Source organism: Rhea americana, unplaced genomic scaffold, assembly GCF_003343005.1.
Source record: "Rhea americana isolate MKP2758 unplaced genomic scaffold, rheAme1 scaffold_19, whole genome shotgun sequence".
Classification (NCBI taxonomy): Eukaryota; Metazoa; Chordata; class Aves; order Rheiformes; family Rheidae; genus Rhea; species Rhea americana.
In genome coordinates, this window is record NW_028186038.1 from 4926741 (window position 1) to 4950703 (window position 23963).

The 23963-nt window shown below is 36.1% G+C and overlaps 1 protein-coding gene across 1 annotated transcript in view; it reads right to left on the bottom strand.

Annotated features, from left to right (window-relative positions):
• The window catches only part of SYN2 (synapsin II), a 183131-nt gene that overhangs the window by 26465 nt on the left and 132703 nt on the right, over nucleotides 1–23963 (bottom strand). The window contains exons 8-10 of the mRNA XM_085302561.1: nucleotides 21645–21787; nucleotides 17067–17141; nucleotides 12708–12810 (exon numbers count right to left, since the gene is read on the bottom strand). Coding sequence (XP_085158687.1) covers nucleotides 12708–12810; nucleotides 17067–17141; nucleotides 21645–21787 — 321 coding nt within the window. The remainder of the gene's footprint in view (nucleotides 1–12707; nucleotides 12811–17066; nucleotides 17142–21644; nucleotides 21788–23963) is intronic.

The window sequence follows — 23963 nt, forward strand, 5'->3', positions numbered from 1 at the left end:
ATTTTATTATTTCTGAATATGTAAAGTGTAGTCTTGCTGGCTGTGTGGCTATTGAAATAAAAAATTGTTGTATTATTAACTTTAATATCAATTTCTGCTAAGTTGTTGCTATTTGTTAAAATCACTGTACAGCTAAAGAGTCACTTCATTTTATTATGAGCTTTTCCTTGGAAGAGTAATCTTCATAATTCCTGGACGGAGGAGGCAGCCGTATATGCCAGATATCTTGCCTAAGATTTTAAAGCATTAATAATGGCTGAATGTTAGAATGGCTTGCTGTCCATGCAATGGACTTCGGAGGTTTGGTGCCAAGCGCCTGATTTGCGGAGAGGGACTGATCTTTGTGGTCTAAAAATCTGACTCCCTGGAGGGAGGCATTAGTGACAGTTACTTTTGAAAATACTGCTCCTCTCAGTTTCAGATGTACAGTAAACCCTGTCTTACCTCAACAAGAGAAGCAAGAGTTAGCCCTCTTTCACAAGGGTGCAAAGAAAACCTCATATTGTATAAAATCCACTGATCCGAAAAACTGTATTTGGAATGACTGTGAAACAAAAGTTGCAAAGACCCAAAGGATTAGACAGGATTAAAATCCAGAGGACTGTGTTCTGACTCTGAATTGCTGTTTTTAAGTACTTATGTAACTGTAGCTTTACATACAAACTCTTTCTTTAGGAGATATTGCTATTTGATTTATCAGAATCCATAGGAAAAATACAGCTCTATTGTTAAAGGACAAAAAAAGAAGCCTTCAGCCCTGGCTCAAAATTTCATGTCAAATTTAGTAAATCAGTCGACCCATGTGCTCAGTTTGGATGCTTGTAAAAGAGATAACGTCTGTTTTTCTGAGATAATTAGAGGGCTTAATCACCAGTTTCAAAAATTACTTTTGGCTGCTCAGATAGAAAAAAAAGTTTCATACAGAGAGTCAATTATTAGGTAACGTTGTTTCAAGCTCCCATTAATGTAGTAGAGGGGAAAATAACTTTTGAGTGTGAAGTGATTAAATACTGGAAATGGAAAATTACTCTGCACATTCTAAATTAAAATGAAATAAATGACAAGTTATTGCCAAACTTTTACCTATGATAGATATCTGATTTGCCAGTTAAGAACTGCGATAGTTACACTTTTGATATTATAACACTGACATTGTAGTGGTCGAAATCCCAGGGTCTCTTCAAACTTAAATGAAGTTGAGATTTTTGAGTAGGGCTTTGGATAGAGATTTCTCATTCTTTCCCTCTTAAAGATTGACAGTTTTAATATTAAAATAAAATGTTTTTTCCCAGCTGGTAGAAAGTCATTAGGGATATTCAAATAAGCAAAACAATTTACAGGAATTAGAGAAAAGGCAGGTAGGGTGTTAGGAAAGCACTTGTGAAACCCCTGCAACAAAGCAAAGCTGGGACTATGGATATATCTCATATAAAGCTTAAGAAATATCATTAATTGACTCAGTGCTGCCATCTTAATTTTAAATTTTGAACATCACTGGTTAATGATTATCCTATAGTGCATCTTTTTTCAGGTTTAGCTTTTAGTTTTGTTGGTAGAAAATCAAAACAGCTGTTTTCATCAACTTACTGGAGAGCCTGAATCATTCTTTAAAGCTTTGTGAATTATCCAAGAGACATTACTATTTTCCTATCACAATGGTTTTTAAAAGCTATATATATATGTTTTTTTGCTGTAGTGGATCATTGAGTCTATTCAGTAACAGTGTGCTAGTGTCTTGAATAGAATGAGTACCTGAAGATTTTTTTTTATCTTCATAAACATTTTCATTACTTAACATTCCCCTCACCCAATTCTGAATATTACTCTAGAGAACAGGCACAGTAGCCACTACTTTCTATGTCTGATCCTATGATCTCCAGTGAAAAGTCATCATGGCTCAAGAGACTTGTAGTAAACCTCAAAATATGTAACTTCATATAAAAGCCACATACAACAAATCAACTTGCATGTTATAGATGTTACTGTTCTCTTCAAGGTATGGGAGTTCTGACACTGAAAGCATGTTGCCACTAGCAACCTGAAACCAAAGATACTTCAACTGATCTGGAGCCATCTAACTGCAGATTTAGGATAAGGACTGCCATAAAGCCTGTGCTGGTGCTCTGTGCCCAGCTAGCAGAATCAGGGAAACAATAAATCTGTGCTATTTGGAAGGTTCCTCAAATTGTCACCCYGTTTGTCATAAAAAACAAGAGTGCAAATTAGGATACCTCCAAAAAGAGTTAAATTTTGTCAAGGTTTCAACAAAGGCATTTTTATGGAGTTTTACTACCCTTTTGTAGTACCTTTGTGTCCTAGGCAGAAGCGTGCTAGTTTCAGTAAACGGCCTCGAGCTCACTACCACGACTTAAACTGCTGAGGCACTGACAGTCTGTGAAGCTTTCAGACTCATTGGCAATGGCCCGGGGTGCTTAATTAGCGAATATGCCCTGTTGGGCTTGAGAGACTGCTCCGTAGCTATGCGTCAAACTGGCCAGCACTGGCTCAGGGTCCTGGCGTTCAGTAATGCTTAGCTGACTTGGATTTTAAATTGAAGGGCTTACGCTTTGAAAATCTGACAGATCTTTCCTCAGACCCAAAGGAGCGTTTATCGAGTATCTGCAGGTATATTTTGRAGAAAATCTTTTCTTCAATCTTTTCTCTCTGAAGAAAATAATTTCTTCAAAGCTGAAGGTAGTATTTTCAAGCATAACTGCCATGTTCACATACTGAAGTAAACTGAAACACACATGACATTAGAAAACATAGGCATTTGTGCTTGACCACCTGTTGTCACTTGGACAGATTTTGATGTCGTTAAAAAGCCTTTTGTTGGCTGCCATACTTGAACAAATACTGTTGAGTCAAAGGTGTGCTGAACCTTAAACTGAACAAATAATTATACGCCAAATTGGAAGAGCTGATGAGCTAAAATGCATTCCGGGGCTTTACTGAAGTAGTTTACCAAATTGGTAAAAAGAGAAAGCAAGCCATCAGTTTATCAAGAAAACTACTCATTCCAAGATGAAAAGTTGTGAAACACTAGAGGGAGTAAAACCGAGGCTTAAAAGTGGTTCAATTGCAAGGCACCGTGTTCAGTTTAATAGTTCATTGGACTAGAGTGGCAATGTGGGTGGGAAGAAGTCATAGGTGGCAGGAGACTGAAGGGACTCCTTCCCTTGCGTTGCTGGGAGGGGCTGGCCTGAGCATCCAGATCACAGCATTTACACCCAGCACGGCACGTGGCTGCTATGAGCAGGCTCGGCTTCCTTCTCTGTGTTGCTGCTGCTGCCGCCTTCAAGGGCAGAGGTTAACTTTCTTAAAAGAGCAGTTCTGCTATTCTTTGGCTAAGAAGTGTCAAGGAGTGACAATCCTTTACAGAATTTGTTGTAATTCGTTAAAAACTGTTACACCAACTTGTTGTAATTGCCTTTTTCTTTAAGAGAAGGCAGTCAATTTGCCTTTCTAGTAAAATAATTAATGAGACTTACCAGAATTCATTAATGCTTTATATAGATGTATCTTAAGAATTAAAAAACATTTTGAGGAATGCTAATAAAGTTTTTAAAATCTGTGAATAAGTAACAGGAATGTCATGCTGACACTTTCCCCACTTTAGAGGACTTGGCAAAGTTCAAGCATACCCAAAGCATCCTGTTTATAAGCAGTCTATTTGCAGCCTGTACTAGTTAAAGAATATTCCACACAAAAAAGACATCTGCCATCTATAAAGTATAATATGTTACTTTTGCTCATGTTAGTAAAAACATTGCTTACTACAAATGATGGTCGTTTAATTTGTATCAGTTCTACATTTAGTTTATATGCATTTCAGTAATGAATTGTATAAGATTAATTTTTCTTATAACATGGAAACTGTATTCTGAAATGCAGTTAACATCTCTTTTTTAAACTATAATAGACTGAATGAATATATTAGCAGCAGTAACAGAAACTACAGCAACGTGTTTAAGTTAACACGATACTGTGATAAAGTAAAACACTGACCTTTCAGTAATATGACCTTTCAATGAATTAGTCTGTGCCCTCTGTTGCTAGCGTGGATGAAGCAAGTATTTGAGATTGGGGCTGCAAGACTGAGACTGGTAAGAAAAAGAAGAGAAATACTGTTTATTTAACTCTGATGAACATTAAGGGAAATGAAACGGGATTAGTACAGAAGCCAGTGCAATTAGAAGATATCAGTAATTGCAAAGGGATCATCTGCTGTTTGAAGGAGGAACTACTCTGACTGGCACCATCTAGACACACTTACCCGTTACAGAATATGTTTACCACCAAAGGATTATGAGAGATCTCTTGCCTGCAGCTTTATGAAGACCCAGTCTAAATAGGGCTGCGAAAGGAGTAGTAGTGGAGATTAAAGAAAGGGCAAGGGAAAGGAAGACAGACTCCGTAAGACAGTGGAAGAAAAAGGTGTGTTTTAGGATCCTGAATACAAGGGCAGTCAGAAGGAACAGGGACAGACAGAGGGCTTGCAAGTCAGAAGTGCCCAGGGAGTCTGACAGGACAATTATATTTGGATTTCATAAGGAAAAAAAAAATCTGTGAATTGCACAGGAAGGTAAGAGAATTGGTAAGTCCAGAGGGAAGAGGAAAGAATTCCATTGAGGATCAGGGGAATTTACTTTGAATGAAGGTCCATGCTTTAGAGTCTGAGGACTGACAAAAATAATTTACTTTGATTGGTCTGTGGACAAGGGAAGCTGGGTTGTGTTGTTGCTATGTTATAAATTTGTTTTCTTTCTGTGGTGTCTCTGGGGATCTGAATGTTTGCAGTTGTAGGGGAAATCATGACTGAACAGGCAGAGACTAATAGAGATTTTAATATGCAAGTTCTAATTATGGGGAAAGTAATTGATATTAAGAAAAATGAATAGTTTGAGGAGGTCATTTTAGATTCAGTGGAACATAAGAGCATACAGAGTGATCTCTGAGAAGACAGACAGTGACTGGATATGAAGCAAGCATGGGACCTTCCCTAAGGTTCCTACAGCAGGTGCAGGAATAATTTGTAATTGGAAATGCAACTGCACTTGAGAAGCTGTCAGGGGATAATACTGCAGAAAATCAGTGGTGACTGCTAGGAAATTTTGCAGTTCCTCTTGCAGTGGGTGAATAACAACATTTGCTGAAAAGGTAGGTACAAAAGAAGAGCTGAGAAAGTGAGTCAAGCTCCCCTAGATAAAGGTTCCAATGCAGTCAAATTTATATGGTCACATTTCAATCTGGAAGGAAAATAAACCAAGCAGATAATTTCTATGTGTAATCAAAATCAATGGCTGAGGTTGAATTTGAATTGTGGGTACTCATGCAAAGTTAGTAGATTAAAAATGTGCAGAAATACATAGAAAATGCAATTAATAAATCTGAGAAAACTTCAAGCATTTTGAAGAGAACATGTGAAACAGGTTGTTTTAACATATAAAATAATGATTAATTTAAAGTCACAATGAATTTTATCTCTATCCTCCAATTAATTAAGTATGGTTCATTATGGACAAAAGAACTCATTTAAAAAGTCACATATAACAAGTGATATTGATAATTTCAAATTATAAAAAGTTTCAAGGATTTTGCCAATAGATCTGGTAAACATGATACACTTAAAATGTTACGGAATTCTTCTTTAGGATGCAAACCAGAATATTAATGTTATTCACATCAGTCAGTAACAACTATTGCTCTATTCAAATCAAAACAAGGGACTTATAAATCCCTCTATTTCATTACTAATTCTTCTGTCACTAGATATACTTCACTTACTTTTTTATCTAAGAGAACTGTTAATTTCAGTACTTCTAGAATAATGTCTGGAAAATTTCAGTGGAATAAATCTGTTACTTCCAAAACACAGAAAAAAAAAAGTTTACTGAATAAATGCAGATTATTCTATCACATGAGSTCCACATTCAAGGCAATGTATAAGTGAATTCAGCTGTAATGCACAAGGAACCTCTTGGAARAAATCTTAATTAAAAAGGATGATTTTCTAGAATTGTGTCTTGCTAGCTAAGCATTTCTAAAATAGAAGATTTCTTCTAGTTACATTAATTCCTAGGCAGAAAATTCAGCGATATTTTCCTTGTTTTGGAAATGTGAGTATTTGAGGACAGATGAGGTCTTAGTTATAGGTTAGCTTTATTACCAAAAGAATAACTTTAGGCTCCTAAATGTTCAAAACTTCTTACAGTATCAGACCAGAAATTATTAGAGATTCTGAGTTGTGAAAAGACTTTATCAACTATTATAGCTGGATTTAGTTCCCTTAGTATGCCAGRTGTGACCTGAAGATATTCTGTAATGGGTGGAACGCCAATTAGATATGTCAATGAATTATGGCCATTATTATTTGTCATGAGTGCACACATTTATGTGCCAAATTACCTGATTTAAAGATATGGTTATGTTTCTAGATAGTTTTTTAAATCTGYTTTTCATAGCAGACTTGAATCTGCAATATTGGCAGACACGGTAAGAATGTCTCTATACTAAGTAATTCCTGTTTTCTTTAGGGATAGGGTCCTAAGCAACTTTGAAGTTAACCACACATGGAGCAAGAAGTTGGACTAGGTGAACTCCAGAGGTCCCTTCCAACCTAAACTTGCCTATGATTTGTGATGCATAAATGACATCATCCTTTATATTATCAAATATTTTTAAGAGAACGCATTTACATTTCTTGTTTTGTCCAGTTCAGCTGGTGCTGAATTTTGGAACTGCAAATGATTACAATAGAAGAATAAATAAGCTTAGTTTCGGCAAACATGGAAGTACAGGCTTGTGCTGAAACATGGTCATTAAACTTGTGCAGTTGCCTGTGATTTAGCTCTGTCTGAACTGTAAATTGAATGGTGTTTCTATCATTTTCATAGAAAGCACAACTTTAGAACTGCAGGAACTATAGGTACTTCTGCCTTTTTTCTTTTGTTTAGTTTCCCCTGAGGTCTTGTTTTCCAGAAATGAATCATGACAGATAATATTCAATGGAGTTAGAAACATGAAATAACGCTCAAGTGACATATCTGCTCCTTCTGGTATTATAACTACATTATAACCAATTTAAAAAGTGAAAGATAAAAAGTTCTATCTAAGAATTTAAAGTTTAATGGATATTGACTTGATGTTTTATTATCAAGAACTGTTGAGACAGTTAAAAAGCTGTTTGTTGAAATGACAAGCTCATAAAATTCTTACTTCTACAGCTTTTCTCTGGTGTAACAATGCCTGGCAGCTCAGTTTTCAAATTGACGTGAACAGAATAGAAATTAGAATAGAGTAGCTAAGATTGCTCCACAGAAAAATCTTGGCCTTCCCTCCTGGTCATTCTGACAACCCTTTCTTTTAGCTAAATGATTTTGTAATTAGTTCATATATCTCTAGTAGGATTTTGAAGATAGTCCTTCTGAATATTGAAGTAAATCTGCCAATACTTTCTTTGGCGTTAACATGTTTCTAGATGCTCAGTCTAAGGTAAAGTATTTTGGTCAGAGTAAACGGCTAGCTACCCCAAGTATTCACTGTACAAAGTATCCTTCTGTTTGAAGAAACAGGTRGAATGTATTGGAAATAGCAGTTGAAAAAATCCAGAGTGTAACAATAAACTTATTCTCTAGCAAAAATAAATGACAAAACCAAACCAAACCAATCACAAGGTTCTTCTAGGGAACCTTTCTCTTTTAAAAGGCAAAGGTACTTCTTAAAGCCACCATATAAGAAAACTGTAGAGAGCTTTTAATAATGTTTTGCAGAAAAACACAGGCTGTATTGTATCTGAATAGTATTATGACTTCAGGACTTTGTCCTTCCTGTCTTCAGACAAATTGGTCTGGATTATTTTTCCTGGGGATGCATAAGATATCCCTCAACTGCTTAAGATGGCCATGGACACCCTTCACAGCTCCCAGTGCAGTACTGTTTATAGCAGTATGTATTTTTTTTCTTAGATGCAGAGTTGATTCACTGGAAACATCCCCAGAACAATCAATCTGTCTGTTCTGTGGAAAACCAGAAGGAACCTGCACAGTACCAAGGCAGCTGGGAATGGTTTTGCCTGAGAACCACCAGAAAACTGTTATTATCAGCTGAGAAGTCCAAGTACATTAAAATAATGTCCTCCTTCAATGGCAGGAAAGAAAAGATGGATGGTACCCTGAACATGCATCCTTTTTATAATAATTTCAGAAATTAACGGTAGTATTGGCCTCAGCTCATTCAGATGAGAAGYCTGTAGGGTGGCTAGAGAGGTAGGAAGATATTGATCGGTGCACAAAGTGGCACTGGAGAGCAGCTGGCTAGCAYCCAGAAGTATAAAAAGCGAGAATTTGTACTTAAATTGCACTTTCTTAGTACTTGTTATTACACTGAGAACTGTGTGTTCAAAAGAACACACACATCCTGCTAGGGTGACATTTACAAGAAGCTAATAGTAATAAGGATTTGTTTTTTTTCTCTATTTCATAAGAAACCTTCTAAATTAACTGAAGTATAGCTCTAGACTCTTTATTTTCTGCATACTTCAGTATTACTAAACATCCTTCAAGTATTTTGTTTCATTTTAGTTGTCTTCACTTATTTYTTAAATACTATTTCTGATCAGACATGTCTCTACAGCAAACACACTTTTTGTAACTTGAATGGTCATATGGCTTTGTAATACCRTAAGTTATGTAAACATTCTTACTAATTGAATTAAATGTATCTAGAAGAGAAACTATCAGATAAATCTAAGATCTAGTAAATRTAAAATAGAAAAAAAAGTCTACCATATTGAAGAGTAAGGGCATGATGACCTGATCTAACATTAAGAAACAACACATTCTTACCTGCAATGTAAGTGTACCATATTAGATCATAGATACAGAAACAATTTAAAGCGTTTTTTAAGAAGTACAGCTAGATCATCAGATTCATGAGACACAGTGCTGTACTGATTCAGTAATATTAGACACTGGTACAATTCGTTGCTCCATGTTTTGGGGGAACGAAAGAAAGYTGAATGTTAAAACAAGGAATGACAGAATGACCACCACAAAGCAGTAGAATAGCTGTTTTACTAAAATAATACAATTACTGATACTAGACACAAAAGGAAAGCTTACTATAAATGGACAACCTTCCAGAAATAGTCATATAGGAAGTAATTTAAACATTATACATTTTAATATTAGCTTAGAAAGGATTTTTGCCAGCGGAAGTGGTATTACATGTAATACTTGAGCACTTTGGGTATTTTAGAACTATTGTCTTGGATTATACAGGTCCTAAAGCTCTTATTGAATACCTTTGTCAAAACATAAGCATGTACGAAGGAGTCACTCCTGTCAAATGCTGTTCTCTTAACTTTAGTGCAGAAAATCCCACTGAAGTTCATCTCTGCCTAGAATACTGAATTGAAGGATAACTCAGTAGAATTCTACTCTCATGCAGATTCATTCTTCTAAGCTGACTGAAATATGCTTTCCTATTGGTGGATACAGTGGTTGAATGTCCTAAATTAAAAATCAGGAAGACCATATCTATATACATTATTTCATAAATTAGGAAGTTCACGTATTTCTTGTCAAATCATATCTGCAGAATGAAAGTGACAGTAACACAGAAAGCTTTAGTTTCATGATAGGTGTAGCAGTCACCATGAGAAGATCAGAGCATGGACTTCAGTATGGGACTGCAATTGAAGTATAAACCCAGTATTTACTGGGTCCTGCCCAGCTACTTGTTCTTGATTGCAGCATGTATGTCCTAGTTTTAGTAAGACTATTATTTTCGCATGTTGAAATTACACAAAAGACAGAATTTGTCCTTTATTGGTACAGTCTTCTGCTCTTTTATTGTACCATACAATTATAGTGTGATAACAGTTGGAATTACACTGTGGTAACTGTTGATGGAAGCTGGCTTTTTAGCATCAACTGATAGCAAGTTTTACAGATGTTCTGGTGGATGTGAATTTTGCAAACAATTCTATATTTCAGTGGGTTATACAGATTCTAAATATTCTTGCTGATGAGCATTACARTCTTCCAAACAATTCAGCTGATTCTGTATAACAGCAAGAATTATCATGCTTCTATCCATTCTGTCTTTTAATTGTAACATCTATTATGCATACTACTTAAAATGCTCTATAAAGTCAGTTCCTGATGTATCCTGTAGTTCCCAAAATTCTGCTTTTCTAAAAGTATGAATGTATCTGGCATGAAAATTAGGGCATTTGTTCAGAAGCAGGAATTAACCATTATATAATTTCCACTAACAACTTCACTACTGAAAAACTGCTTCCCCTTCTCCTTCTACCAAATAGAGCACCCAGGCCTGATGTAAAAAGTTAATGTGTATACACTGACTTAAGTGGAAGCTGATGCTTGCTGGCTTTGCTCATGATTTTGAAAAATTGTTCAGTATGTTCATGGAGTGAGTCAGAGAAATAATAAAGCTAGATAGTAAGCAGAGAAGAGGCAAGCTGGACAAAACAGTCTATTACCTAATCTGTCATCTGCATTTTTAATGTGTTGTGTATAATCTCTTTCAAAAAACTGGAATGTATGTATGAATATTATTTCTCATGATACATGATTTGCAGGATACTGTAACATTCAATATCAAAAATGTTGAAACAGTCAAGAAATTCAGTAAATGAAAATGAAGTCCATTCAGTCTGACAGGAATTTGCTAACTGTGGAATGCAACAGAAAACTCAAATGTTAAAATAGACGAGATATCCGTAATCTCCACTGGGAGCATAAAAAGTTCAATTACATTTGTACAGGAACAGCAGCATGAAAGGAGAGTAGGGAATAAAAGAGATCAGTTGGAGCAGCTATGTAAAGTGGGTTGATGCCATTCATTCCTCAGGCTAGTTTTAGCTACAATCTATAAAAGATAACCTTGATTTATATCTCGAACCTGCAGTTCCAGGAATACAGTCGTTAAATGCAATGCTAGTCTGCTTTTATATTTTTATATATTTTTACTATATTTTATACTCTTTTGGTTTTTATCATGTCCTTAGCATGATCTTATGTCTTAAAATAATTTACATTTCTTTATTTTATAACTAAAATTGTATGTTCAAAATATATTGAGTTAAGGCCAGCCAAATCAACATGAACTATCTCAGATGTAATGAATTCAAACAAATCAGTGTGTGGAGAAAGACTGAGAGTCTTTCTGAGAGTGAGACTCATCCTCTGAGACTTTTAGGGGCCATAGAGTGTGCAGAGTATCTTATAAAGCTTCCAGTGGTGTGTGTGAGGCTGCCAAAGACCAACTGCTGCAGAGAAGCTTATCTGTAAGCAGACACCAATACCTTCGCAGGAGGCAGAAGATGCCTGAGACTACCCATGGCTACAGGCAAACAGTGAAGTCATAAACATGACAAAAATTATGTTCAGAAATTTCCTCTATATCGTCTCATCAGAAGTCAGTGGAGCGTGTTTTCAGAAAGAGTAAAACATATTTTTTCAGTCTTTCAAATCTCAGATTTCACTGGGATAAGCATTACAGATTTAACAGGAACTTTTGGGGACACACACTGAACTATATGAAGGAATTAAAAAAAAGGTAGTTTAGTCTGGAATACTTCTTTCATCCTGATAAGATACAATGTCTCCTAATGCCTGACACAGCCAGGCAGAGAAGGAAACTGGTCTTCCTCAAATTTTTCTCAGTATCTCAGAAGCGAGTAATCAACGTTAATTGTTTTGCTGATGATTTCTGCAAGCTGCTGAGCCTTTTAAACTGCTATTGATTGATTTGGGAGATCTCAGCACTTGCAACAATGTTAAATTTGTGCTGCTTCTTTGTGCAGCTAGACAAGAAGAAAATAAGCAGAGCTGGTTTACCATTGTGACAAATCAAAAATGTACACTACATTAAAAATGGTTACTCATATGTATGTATAAATGTTATAAATGGATACACATCACTAKAGAGAGTCCAGCCAAAATCCCCTTCTGGATCCCAGATTACTCCCATAGTTTGGAAAAAATACTCTTGCTTTTGCTTTAGCAAATATAAATCTATTTTGGAATCGGGTGACTCTGGAAATCTTTTCAGTCTGAATAAAATTCAGACTGAATATATTCTGAATATAGATGGTGCTGAGGAAATCCTGAATTATGTGATATGTAAACTTTGATAGCTTATTTTATGACTAGATAGAGTTACATTTATTCATAGTGAACTTAAGATAAATAAGAAACTTAAACGTTTCCAAATGATCTGCAGCATCATCATATATTGATGGATCATGAGAAACCAGATCTTCAAGGTCACATTTAGGCTGAAAAAAAGTAAAGTTTTCTCTTCTTTCTTAATTTCCCTTTCCATATAAAAGTATAATTTTGTTGGGGTTCCCTTGAGATAGTGGTGTCAATATGTCTTCCAGAAAAGACTGGTAAGCCTGCTCAGGAAAGAAATCATAAGGGTTGGGAAAATATGACATCTACATTTGGTTTTGTTTTGTAGTCTATGAACATTTCCTCAGACACTAAAAAACATTACCATATGATACGGTTCCATTTTCCAGCAAATGTTGCCGCTAACTTGGACATGTGGCTTTTGTATTATGATTTAAACACTGCTTAAAAATACACTGCCTTTCCTGAAATGCAAACAAGCCAATGCCTAACCATTACAAAAGTTTTGTATTTGCATATACTGAAAAGTGTTGGATTGCTTACCTCAAAAATATAATCTTTTCCATCCTTTCCATGTACAGCTTTAACAGCACAGATGTCCAAACCACCAAATATTTCAGAACAGGTGTCGACCCAAAGCTTGTACCTGTTATATAAAAATAATTTTTTCCATGAGTATCTCATCTCACCAGTCTCTTAGGCTTACCGTAATGATGTAATTTATATAATGCTTGCTTCAAATTCCAAATTTTCACAGTATCATCAGTTTTACAGTATTTGCATTTCCCGGAATAGCAGCTTAAAGATACTGGCCCAATTATTCTGCTTTTCCCAGTAGAACCCATAAAAGCTGTGGCTCCATATCCTGACGTAGTGTTATGCTGGCTTCAGTCCCAGCTTGTATTGGTCCAAACATGTGTCTGCTCTAAACTGTGAGTAACCTGAAGATGAGATATGCTGGAACATAAACAGCATATAGCGATATCCTGTGCTGTGTTTCCACTGCCCTTATGCTAGTGCAACTTGACAGTTGGGGCTAAATGCTATTTGGAAACTCCRCAGAAGGAGGATTTATCAGATGATTGATTTTCATGACTTGAGTGATGCCAATGAGTTTTAGAAAGTAGGTAACAGGGCTTCTACCTTCCTGTGAAATTCAGATTTCYGTATCTGTGCACAAATCCAATTGTGACAGTCCTCTTCCCTAATAGGCTTGGTAGAGTACTTAATTACRTCTGGGTTTTATTCTCTTATCAAGGAAACTAGAATGAGAGTCTCTGTCTCAAATGACTGACCCAAGCTTAGCAATGCCTATGCAGGAATCCAAAGTAGTGCTGATTGCTTTATAAATACATCACTGAACAAGACAAAAGAAAAAGCAAGACAAAACAACCATCAAGACGATACAAGAGAAGCAGCTGCATGACACTTTTATGTAAAAGCTGTGCAGCACTCAGCCAAGCGTAATATTTTTCACATTGTTATAGACAATTACACTAAAATTCAACAGAAGTTGTAAAAAGGTATGAAGAATGCTTACAAATCCTACAGAAAGGATAGCTGTTCATACAATATTAAACACACGAGCTCTTGCATTTCATTTCTAACCTCATCATAAGAAACGTGGACTGAGGAATGGACATTTTATCCTGTCTACAAGCAGTATTGTAATTTATTTTTCTTGCATTAAGACCTGTATCCATCCTACGAATAGAGAGATTATSTGACTAACATGGGAATGAAGCGAGACTTGTTAGAAAGAGTGAGGCAGTTCCTGTGATCAAGTACAGGACTGTTACTGACATAAATAGGGAGTCACAGTACTTTACTGAGAGCATGCTGAGGTGATGTAAGTTGTATATGTTTGCTCAATGAGAAACATCAGCTCATAGACACAAAATAGTATTGAGAACTTTCATTAACTAATAGCATAGCTGTGCCTAGGCAGCAGTAAATGATGATATGATCTTGAAAGAGGTTATACAGCCAGATATCACAGATATCACATCGTTTTCCTCAAAAAAAAAAAAAAATCAGTTTAAAGTAGTCATTTATCATAATTTTTTTCACTATTTGAGTTTAAATGAGAACTATTTCCTTTTACAGACCATGCCCTGCTCTTTCTTGATCCAGCTTTTGAGCCGTAATGATAAATTTGCCACATCATAATATTTTCCATTGCAAAATGAGCTAATAAACATAGCAATTAACTTCACTATAGAATCAAAGGAAACTACTGCTGGTCTGTGAGAAAGACTCTTATTCAAATATATATATCTTCAGTAATAGCGTCCTTTCCAAGTAATAGCATCCTTTCCAAGTAAACTTAGAAGTTCACATTCTGTATCTTTTCTTGTATCAAGCCTGCTCCAGTGGAAAAGTTTCTTGTTGATCGGTACAACTGTTTGAAAAAATCCTAATGGTAACATTTTAGCAAAGAAAATAATTTTTTTCTTATGTGAAAAATACTTTTTGTCCAAAAAAGGACGTTTTTTTGAATGCCTGATAATTCCAGCATCTGTAGGTGCACTGACTGATTGGACTGCTTGCATGCACTTGCTTACAAACAACTTCTTTTGTGTGTGTGTGTGTGTGTGTGTGTAAAATAACAAGATGCATCTTAGCAAGTCACGAAAATTGCAAAACGTTAGTAGTAAGTATCTAAGTTTTATATGAAAAAAATTGAACACCTTATCTTTAAAATACTGAGGTATCAATCATATGGAATGAAGAACATTTTTAAGTCTATTTCCTGCCAACAAATACAGAGCTGAAAATGACAGTTACATTTGGAAAAAGAGGTCGTGGCTGGACTAGCCTGTCGTGTTTGAAACTCAAGGCTTGCACAGTAGGTTTAACCTGAGATCACAGTTCTTATTTTCCCCCAGAGCCAATACAGTGCGCAGCATCCTCAGAACTGACAGGTAGTACAGTATTGTGCCATGGCTGACATTAAACATCTGGGGTGCCAGGTGAGATATGCACAACTAGAACAGCTCTATATTCTTCTGATCCTACCTGGAGGGCAGCGCGTGTCTGAAACAGAGGGGTCAATAAGAACATGTAACACTGAAATGTGCTTGTTCTCTGCTTAGTCGTTGTCCCTTACTGCTCCAGATTCTTCTTCTTGCATTTCTAGACTAAGATTTCTATACAGTCAACACTGTCAACCCCAGCAGTGGATTTTCTTAAATCATGAGATGTATTATAAACGTGCTGAAAAGCACACGCACTGGATTTGATTACTTTTGGTATGCCTTTAAAACTTGACTTCAGAAAAATTTGCTTTTCCGTTCTCTTTCTTGCTCTGCTGTGCACATTTCAGAGTGTAATCAAACAAGAAATGTGGGCATATGAAACATACTCCCTTCCTGCTACAAGACGACATCCATCTTTTCTATGCTTTTGTCTTCATCAGCATAAAAGAAGATTTGGTTTGGTTTGTTGGTTATTGTGTTTTTATGGGAAAATATCTATTATGCTCTAATCGTCTTACATTCAAAAATGGAAGCAGAAACAAAGCATTTGCAGTGAGTTAGCTAAGCAAGGTTAGCATTTTATGCTCATTGCCCGTACTTGATATTGTTTGGTTTTCCTTAGGGCAAAACTAAAGCGCCTGTGTTTTTACAGAGGAATAATTCATGGACCATAATTATACACACTAAAAAATACTTCTTTTTTCCTCTCTCAGTGAAGGCATAACCTCACTTTCTCAAGGAAGGTGGGAGGGGAATGAGAAAATAATGTGGCTCCACTCCATCTGCCAAGGGGAGACCAGTGAGGACACAGTCTAGACAGAAAAGGTTGGGGCTGGACAGCAAGAAGTTCCAATTCCCTTCTTATTTGTTTTCACCTTTTTCAGAGTATGCAATGGTTCAYGTCCTGTGTCTCTCTCAGCTCATAAGACGGACCAAGCTGCTGTAGGTCCCAGACTTAAAAAAMCAGAAAAAGACTACTATTGAACTTTATACTTTTTTTTTTTTTGAATTAAGAACATCTTTTAAATGACACTTTTATTATACAGACTTTGTTTAGTTCCCACAGGTAGAAACCTTCAGAGAAGTTGAACAAAAGAAAAGTCACAGCCAAAGAGGGTCACATCTTTCTTTTGCAGGAAGAGGCCTATGTACTGCAGAGCAACTTGGAGCATATGAGCAACATTGAAACATCACCTGCTGTCATAGATTTGAGCTTCAAAATGGTACTGCAAGGAGAACATAACTGACTGGATTACAAAGAAGTGTCCAGTGTAAGGATGGAAGAGAAAAAGAGAACCAGAGTAAGCCAAAGTGCAGAGCTGGAATGACAACATGAGGGAAAAAAAACCTCAGTATATCCCAGCACTTGGGGGAAAAAACTCACTCAGTTGAGTGGAAAAAAAAAACTGCTGAAAAAGCAGCATTTCAGTTGGACTGAAAGTAAAAAAAAAAAAAAAAAAAAAAAAAAAAAAAANAGTTGAGTGGAAAAAAAAAACTGCTGAAAAAGCAACATTTCAGATGGACTGAAAGAAAAAAAAAAAAAAAAAAAAAAAAAAAGGCAAAGTTGAGATCAGATTGAAGAGATATAGAAGAGGAAAATTTAAAACACTGGCACGGGGCATGAAGAATATGATGGAAGATCACTAGGTAGAAGGTGGCAAAGGAAAGGAAACAGTGAAAATGAGCAGAAGGTTGAGCATTCCAGTAGTTCTAGGTGCACTGTGGATTTAGGAACCCAAAGGTATACTTAAGCACCTAAGCCTGGTACTTTGGGTACTTAAACCTGGGAAAACTTCACAGAAAAACTCTTGGCTCACTTCCTTCATCTAATTCAAAAAATTTTTTTTTTTTTTCAAATGAACTGGGGGACATTCATTTACCATGAATTGCACATCAGCAATGTGATACATGAGACTTGACTTACTTATCTGACATAGCAATTTGTTCCAACATTGCAGAGCCCGTGTTTGTCTTCCAGTTGCCGGATATGGAAGTCCGCCTGAAAGGGGGGAAACATTACAAAGACAGCCAATGTTTTTATAGTTTCACTCTCTCCTAGATTTTCCTGATTTTCGTATGAACATTGTAGCAGTATTTACATCTTTTTCATACTTGGCAGCTTAGTGTTATAAAGTCATCTAAAAAGTGAAGGATTCTAAAAAGCATACAATTGTCAATAACTCTCACCTCACTGTAGGAATGTTATAAAGTACGATGTTGTGAAACTGGTTTTCCCTTTATTAAGATTTATTTTTAAAGAATGCTATGATTAAGCGAAAGTTTTACCAATAAGCTGTTATCAGTTACAAATGTATTAAATAGCCTGTAACATACTATACTCCTACTTTATATACTCTAAGTTCTCATTTCAGATCCATAGCACTGGAGAGTTAGGCCCCAATACTTAAACCAAGATATCTTTGTAACTTCTCCAAAGTTTAAGTGTGATCTTAGAACTTACTTTAGAGCTGCATTTTGGTTTCTCATCCACTTTTCTCTCTTTGCTAGTTTACTCATGTAATCCAAACATCTTTATTTCAAGGCTCAAATTTACCACTTCTATCTCTAAGAAAAAAAAATCTTTTCAYATAAAGTTKTTTTTTTTTCCAGACCTTAAGACTGTTACTAGGGCTGGGAAGATTACTGTTTTCTGAAACAGAAATACTATACTGGGAATAGGCTAAGGATATAAATTATGAACAGCTTCCAGTTAGTAAAATAACAGGCACATCTGTAATTTATTAAAAGTATACTAGGCAGCAGAAGTGGTATTCTCCCCATTTTTCTATTAATCTAATTATGAGGGTCAATAGTAATTGAATGTTGACCTTTCTATAGGAGTCTTGTAAAGTTAGCTGAATGTTAAAGCATAAAGTCCTTCTGAGGCAGCATATTTTTTGTTGATGTGAGAAGGGAAGGTACACCCTTACTAATTATTAAGCCAATTACCCTACTATTCTACATACATTCACACATATATATTCTGAATCAGAGAGATTACACTTTTCGTAACTCAAAATCCAACTCTGTTGAAGATTTCTCAAGGACAGTATTATTTAAGGTATCTTTCAGGAAGCAAGATGTGATCAATTCAAGAAAAAAAAAGATATACTGCCCCTAAGACTTTTAGCTAGTATTTAGTTCAAGACTCTTGTCTGCACTGATGCAATCTCAGCACAGCTGAGTAGAGAAGAAAAGGTGGTTTGCTTAAAGGCAGGTTTTCACTCAAAAGGCTGAAATGTTGCCTGTTGAATCTGAGGCAGTCTCAAGACCGGCTGTGTGGCTGGCTGTAATGACGCTGCAGGGACCCGGTGAGGCATGCTATGGACACAGGCTGAGCTGGAATATCTTGGCAAGCTCTTCACATCCTCTCTTTTTCATATGTTCACTATCTCTTAAATGCAAAGGAGGAGCTTGTGGGGTGCAGCCACCAGTCCTAAGTCTGTGACAAAGAAGCACTCCAAAACAGAGCTGTTTGGTTAGACCACGCAGAAGTACCAGACCAGACCATCTAGCCTTTTAAACTTTAGATACAATTCCAGTCATTCATATATGACTTCCTCTATGGAAATATTTAGGTTCCCCCACTTCGGTGCTTCTGTTCTCATAATTGCTAAATGTGCTTTTGCATCGTTATTTTCTCTTCTTCTATTAAATACTGAATAATATAGAAAATAACTCCTAACATGTCTGAGTGCATCACACTTCAGCTTAACMTGTTCTCACTTGAGTTAATCTTTGCAGTATATGAAGAACTGCTTTAAAGTTAGGAAATGGAGAAGGAATTATGATTAGCATAAGCACTTTGTAGTAACYTGGGCTTGGCCTTTTCAACACCCTCTGCTTTGCTGCATACCGTTTAACCTAAGTGATCCAAACTGTCTGCACACTATCTTCTCATTATAAAAATACGTAGAAATGACTACCTGCACTTCTTGTGTAGGCAGCCTAGCCATACACAAGGTAAATGCTTTTGTTTTATTGATATTTTGGTTTACTGTTATGGATTCAATGTATTAATTTTGGAAACAGAAAGGGGTTTTCTGTGTTTTATTTATTTATTTATTTATTTTTTATTATTATTTATTGTGTTTGGCTCTTTTAACTCTGTTTCCTTGAAGTCATGTGAATTCTGTAATGGTACTAGCATAGTTAAGTATTTCTGAGGAACTTTATTTATTTATTTATTTTTTATTATTATTTATTGTGTTTGGCTCTTTTAACTCTGTTTCCTTGAAGTCATGTGAATTCTGTAATGGTACTAGCATAGTTAAGTATTTCTGAGGAACTGGGTATTTAGAGGAATCCAGTGTTGCCTTTTGGCTATGATCTCTACTGACAGATGACAAGTACCAGTGTTTTGTGAGTCATGGATCCACTCATACCACAATTTCCCAACAAATTATAAAACTGAAGCTCTTAATAGCTCTCTTTAAACTACAAAAATAAACGTTCACTGGTATTCTTTGTGGTAACTCTCTAAGTACTCTGTTCCTGTGTCACAGAAGAAAATGAGAACCAGCTGTAAAACAATATACTACTGACATAATGTATATGTATGTGTATGAAAAATTTTACAGACATTTGGTAAATACTCTCTTTTCACGATGCTTTTTAACAATGGATCACCATTTATGTTTTTTGTGATTTAAATGTATGAAAGAATCTAGAGAAAAAAATGATTATTAGGCTTTCAGCATTTGGAYGAACCCATAGGTTTTAGGGAGTACCGCTTTAAAAAGAATTAGGAAGTAAGAGGACTGTGCTATCATTTTAACTTATCTTTGCAGTCTCTTAGGTCAACTGCTTCTTCTTCTAAGAAGAAACATTTATGTTTAAAAGCAATAAATATACCATGGCTGATTCTTACAAATGTTATTTTAAAGACTGAACAGCATTTTAATTCCAAGTCAAGGAAAATGGAGGGCCCTTTCCTACGAGATGCAGTGCTCTGAGTTCTACCACAGGGAGTGGACCACCAAGCATCTGACTCTGCTGGTATCTTGGAGTGTGTCATAACTGTTAACAGTTGGGCTTTATTGCTAAGATTGCCACTTCAGAGCTGTAAGACAGAGACAAATCAACTCTATATTATAAACAGGGGAGGAGAGAGATTAGTAATGCACAGTACAAGAAATCTGCCTATCAAAATACCAACAAGAGAGAAAAGCATTATTTTAGCCTTGAAGAAGCATAAGTGGTTGTATGAAAGGGTCTGAGGTAGAGAAAGACAGCTGTAGTAACTGGAAGAAGAGGGCAAGCAAGGCCATCAGCTGGGACTGTATGCAGAATAAATGGGAAAGGAAAACGCCTGGAGCAAGGAAGAATGAAGAGTAGGATATAAAGGGGTGGAAGACAAAGGTGTCTGGGGAAGAGGTGCAACTGGAACCAAGATATGATTTAGACTGACAGGACAGATGGGACTTCAGCGTGTAAGAGTATGGCAATTTGAAAAAAAAAGTAGGATAGGTATCTTCCAAATCGTATGTCAAGAGAGGCCAGCAGTTACTCACACAGTTTTGATCCTGTGACAGCAATGTGATAGGGGAGAAGTCAGAATACATGGGCATCCAATACCRACTTAAAGGGAGTTACGTTGCTCCTCCTCCTGTCCTAGACAGTATTCCACATTTCTGATAGAGCTTGCTGGCTGTTTCTAAATTACTTGAGACCTCCTGCTTATTCTACTCTTAATATCACAAGAACATTTTATGCATTTTCTTTAACCCAGTTCCTACTTCTGCTTCTCTTAATATTTATGGGTCTCTTGGAGTTCAGTAATTTTTACTGATAAAACACCTGTCYATATTTTACTGTTTTCTATTCTAATGTCAACAGACAAGAAACCTCTTGTATCTCCAGTGTTACAAGAGTCCCTGGTGATATGTGTGCCTGTGTATTTATCTGTGTTTTGGTATATTTTTCTTGTATCAGAATTGCAAGCATGAAGGAACAAATATATATAAACATAAATGAAGTAAGTGTATGTCAAATTACATTGTTTGATAATTGAAATAGAGTAAAAATATGCAAAAAGACAGTAACCATAGCTAAACTGATACATAGTAGTCTGTCTTGCTACTCTAGTTAAAGTTGTCTCTGAAACATCCTTTTAGCCTCTCGTACAGTAATGATCTCTTAACAGGATGCAGCCTTCAATGGCACTTCTAAAATTAGAATAATTTTCATCCAATATGTGAAAGTCACTGTATGATTAAAATTCTTACATCTGTTACAGTAAAGGAAGAATAGAATAGAATTTTATACAATGATATAAATAACTGTTAGCAGGAAAACCCTTGTGGCAGGCTCACCTGTTGTTTTATTCACCTCCTCCCAATGACAATCAAATTTAAAAAAAACGCTTTGATAAACCTAGAAAGTCTAAAATACCTAGAAAGTCATCACCTATCAATTGAGAGACTCATCCAACAGTCTTAATCTCATCAATACTTAACAATTTTGAAATAAAAGGATGAAAGAAGGTAAGTTCTTGGCTCACATGTACGCTTTGTAGTTACTGCCTATCTTTTGGATCCTGATGTCGTATTTGGAGTCTATGAAGGGTTCAGTAGTGGCGTAGGTCTGAGTAAGTGCTACCACGCTGGCTATGTCCTGAAAATCGTAGTGGTTGTCTACCTTGATCTGTAGGCACCATAGCACAAGTAAACAGCGTATAGAAGAGAAAAAACAGCAGTTAGGAATAAAATGTAGAATTCAGTTGCAAATGGCATTCATGAGAAATACGGGTTTTGACAGCATTACTTTATATAAAATAACTGGATATTTTAATCTGATTTCTATTCAGAAAATGACAAAAGAATTCCTGCATTAAAGTATCTATTTTTTTCTAGAAAAAATAATATTTTCCCATTTTGCTGTAGAAAACAATTTGCAGACAGTGGTATTTTAGTCTGTTCTTGGTGACTGACTAAATTGGACATAGAAATGAATGTGTTAGTGTGTATAGAGCCAACCTTGTACTATTCAATTTATGTCTCCCCCAGAGAAGATGAAGGATCGTGACATCCTGACGAGTGCCCGCTCACATGGAGCACAGAGGGTTGGTTCAGGACAGCAGAACTAGTTTTTCCCATTTTTCCAAATTTCTCTGTGAGGAGTCAGGCTTTCTAGGATTAGAGCTTCCTAGATGCAGAACGCAGCGTAAGAGATTGTTAACGGGTACTAAACCCACCAAATTTTAACATCTTAAAGTAAGAGGGTAATGGAAAAGTGGGAAATACTGATTTGGCAGGGAAGGGAGAAGAAAACCTCAGTGTGACAGAGGCATTACTTTTGGACAGCAAGGGCACAATTCTATGGCAATTTCAGTCAAGTCAAAGGAAGCCGGCTAAAGTGGGGAAAAAAGTGACTTAGAAGAGAGGTCTAGTAGAAAGTGAGAGCGGGAAACTGGAACTCTAACAATATGTTGACCCAAAGACCATTTCAGAAAGGGATTAGTATTTCTCATGCTATCTAATACTAGGAATGCTTGCAACACTTTGCACATCCAGTGTTTTGTTTGCTTCCACTATCACCCGGTACTTAAAAGGGGACCTGTTAGCCAGAGTGCCCATAGGCAAGGAGCTGTGGGACAGGACGTGCAGATGAAATGGAGGTCTGGCAAAGCCACTGGAAATCAGAAGGCCCAAGTATTTGCTCTCAACTCTCAGAGAAGTACAGAGTAATTTGCCAGTTGAGAGCCACAAAACCAGACCCAAAGCCTGGTCTCAGTTCACTCTCTGAAAACCTAATAATACACGCTAGTCTAACTACGACAAATGCAACACTCCTGCGAACGATGTTTTTAGGCAGGACTGGGATATGAGAAGAAACTGTATTTGAACTCTGACATCAAGCATTTCACTACAAACAACGGGTATTTAATCTTCAGGGATTTGAATTATTTTACATCCATGAAAAACTAGATTTACTTTTTTTTTTTTTTAGACATTTGATATGCTGATCAAATTATGTACATTATCTCTCTAAGAGGGATGTTAATATTCAAAGAATACAGTTTCTAATACTTCACATATGCAGTCCCCAAAAGTACCAGTTTAAGTGATTACTGATTAATTCTTTCTTCAATTAAGTTGRCTGTCCAATTTCCACTGACTTACTAAGTAACAACTAAAACAATAAGTCACATGCAAAAGAACAGTTGCATAATTATTGAATAAAACACAAAAAAATCAGTTTCCTACTGCTCAGTAGCAAATTTTTTGTTCATGGAACTTTTCAAAATTCAAGATGATAGATATTATTGTCTGCTGATTTATTTTAATCCCAAACACTTAAAGCAATCTGAAGAGGTTTCAGTGACAGTGGTTAATCTGTAATGACTAAAAAATTTCACTGATATCAGTGAAAGTGGGATTTAAATCATGTCCCTTGACGTCATTGTGAGATAAGTAGTATCAAAACAACTGTACTCACCGCTGAAATGCAATTACTTTGGAGAAAGAAAGCAGCAGTTATGTAGTGATATGAAACAACCATAGAGAATACATTAAGACAGGAAATGAAGAAAAATTCTGTATCAAGCTGAAACTAGGAGGGAATGACAGCACAACTTTCCTAGATTCTCAGGCCCACAAAGCTACGTTGTGCAAAGACACCTCAAATTTTAAATAGTTTCACTGCAATCAGCTAAATTAAGAAATAAGGTTCTGTTTTGGGAAAGCATCTCAATGTGTTTCTAAAACCATCCCTATATAGGATAATACACAGAYTGCCTGAGAACATATGTGTTTTAAGAATTTTCTTAAATAGGGGTGCTTTCTTGAATAACAGACAAGTCAGGCTTTGCAAAGGCAGG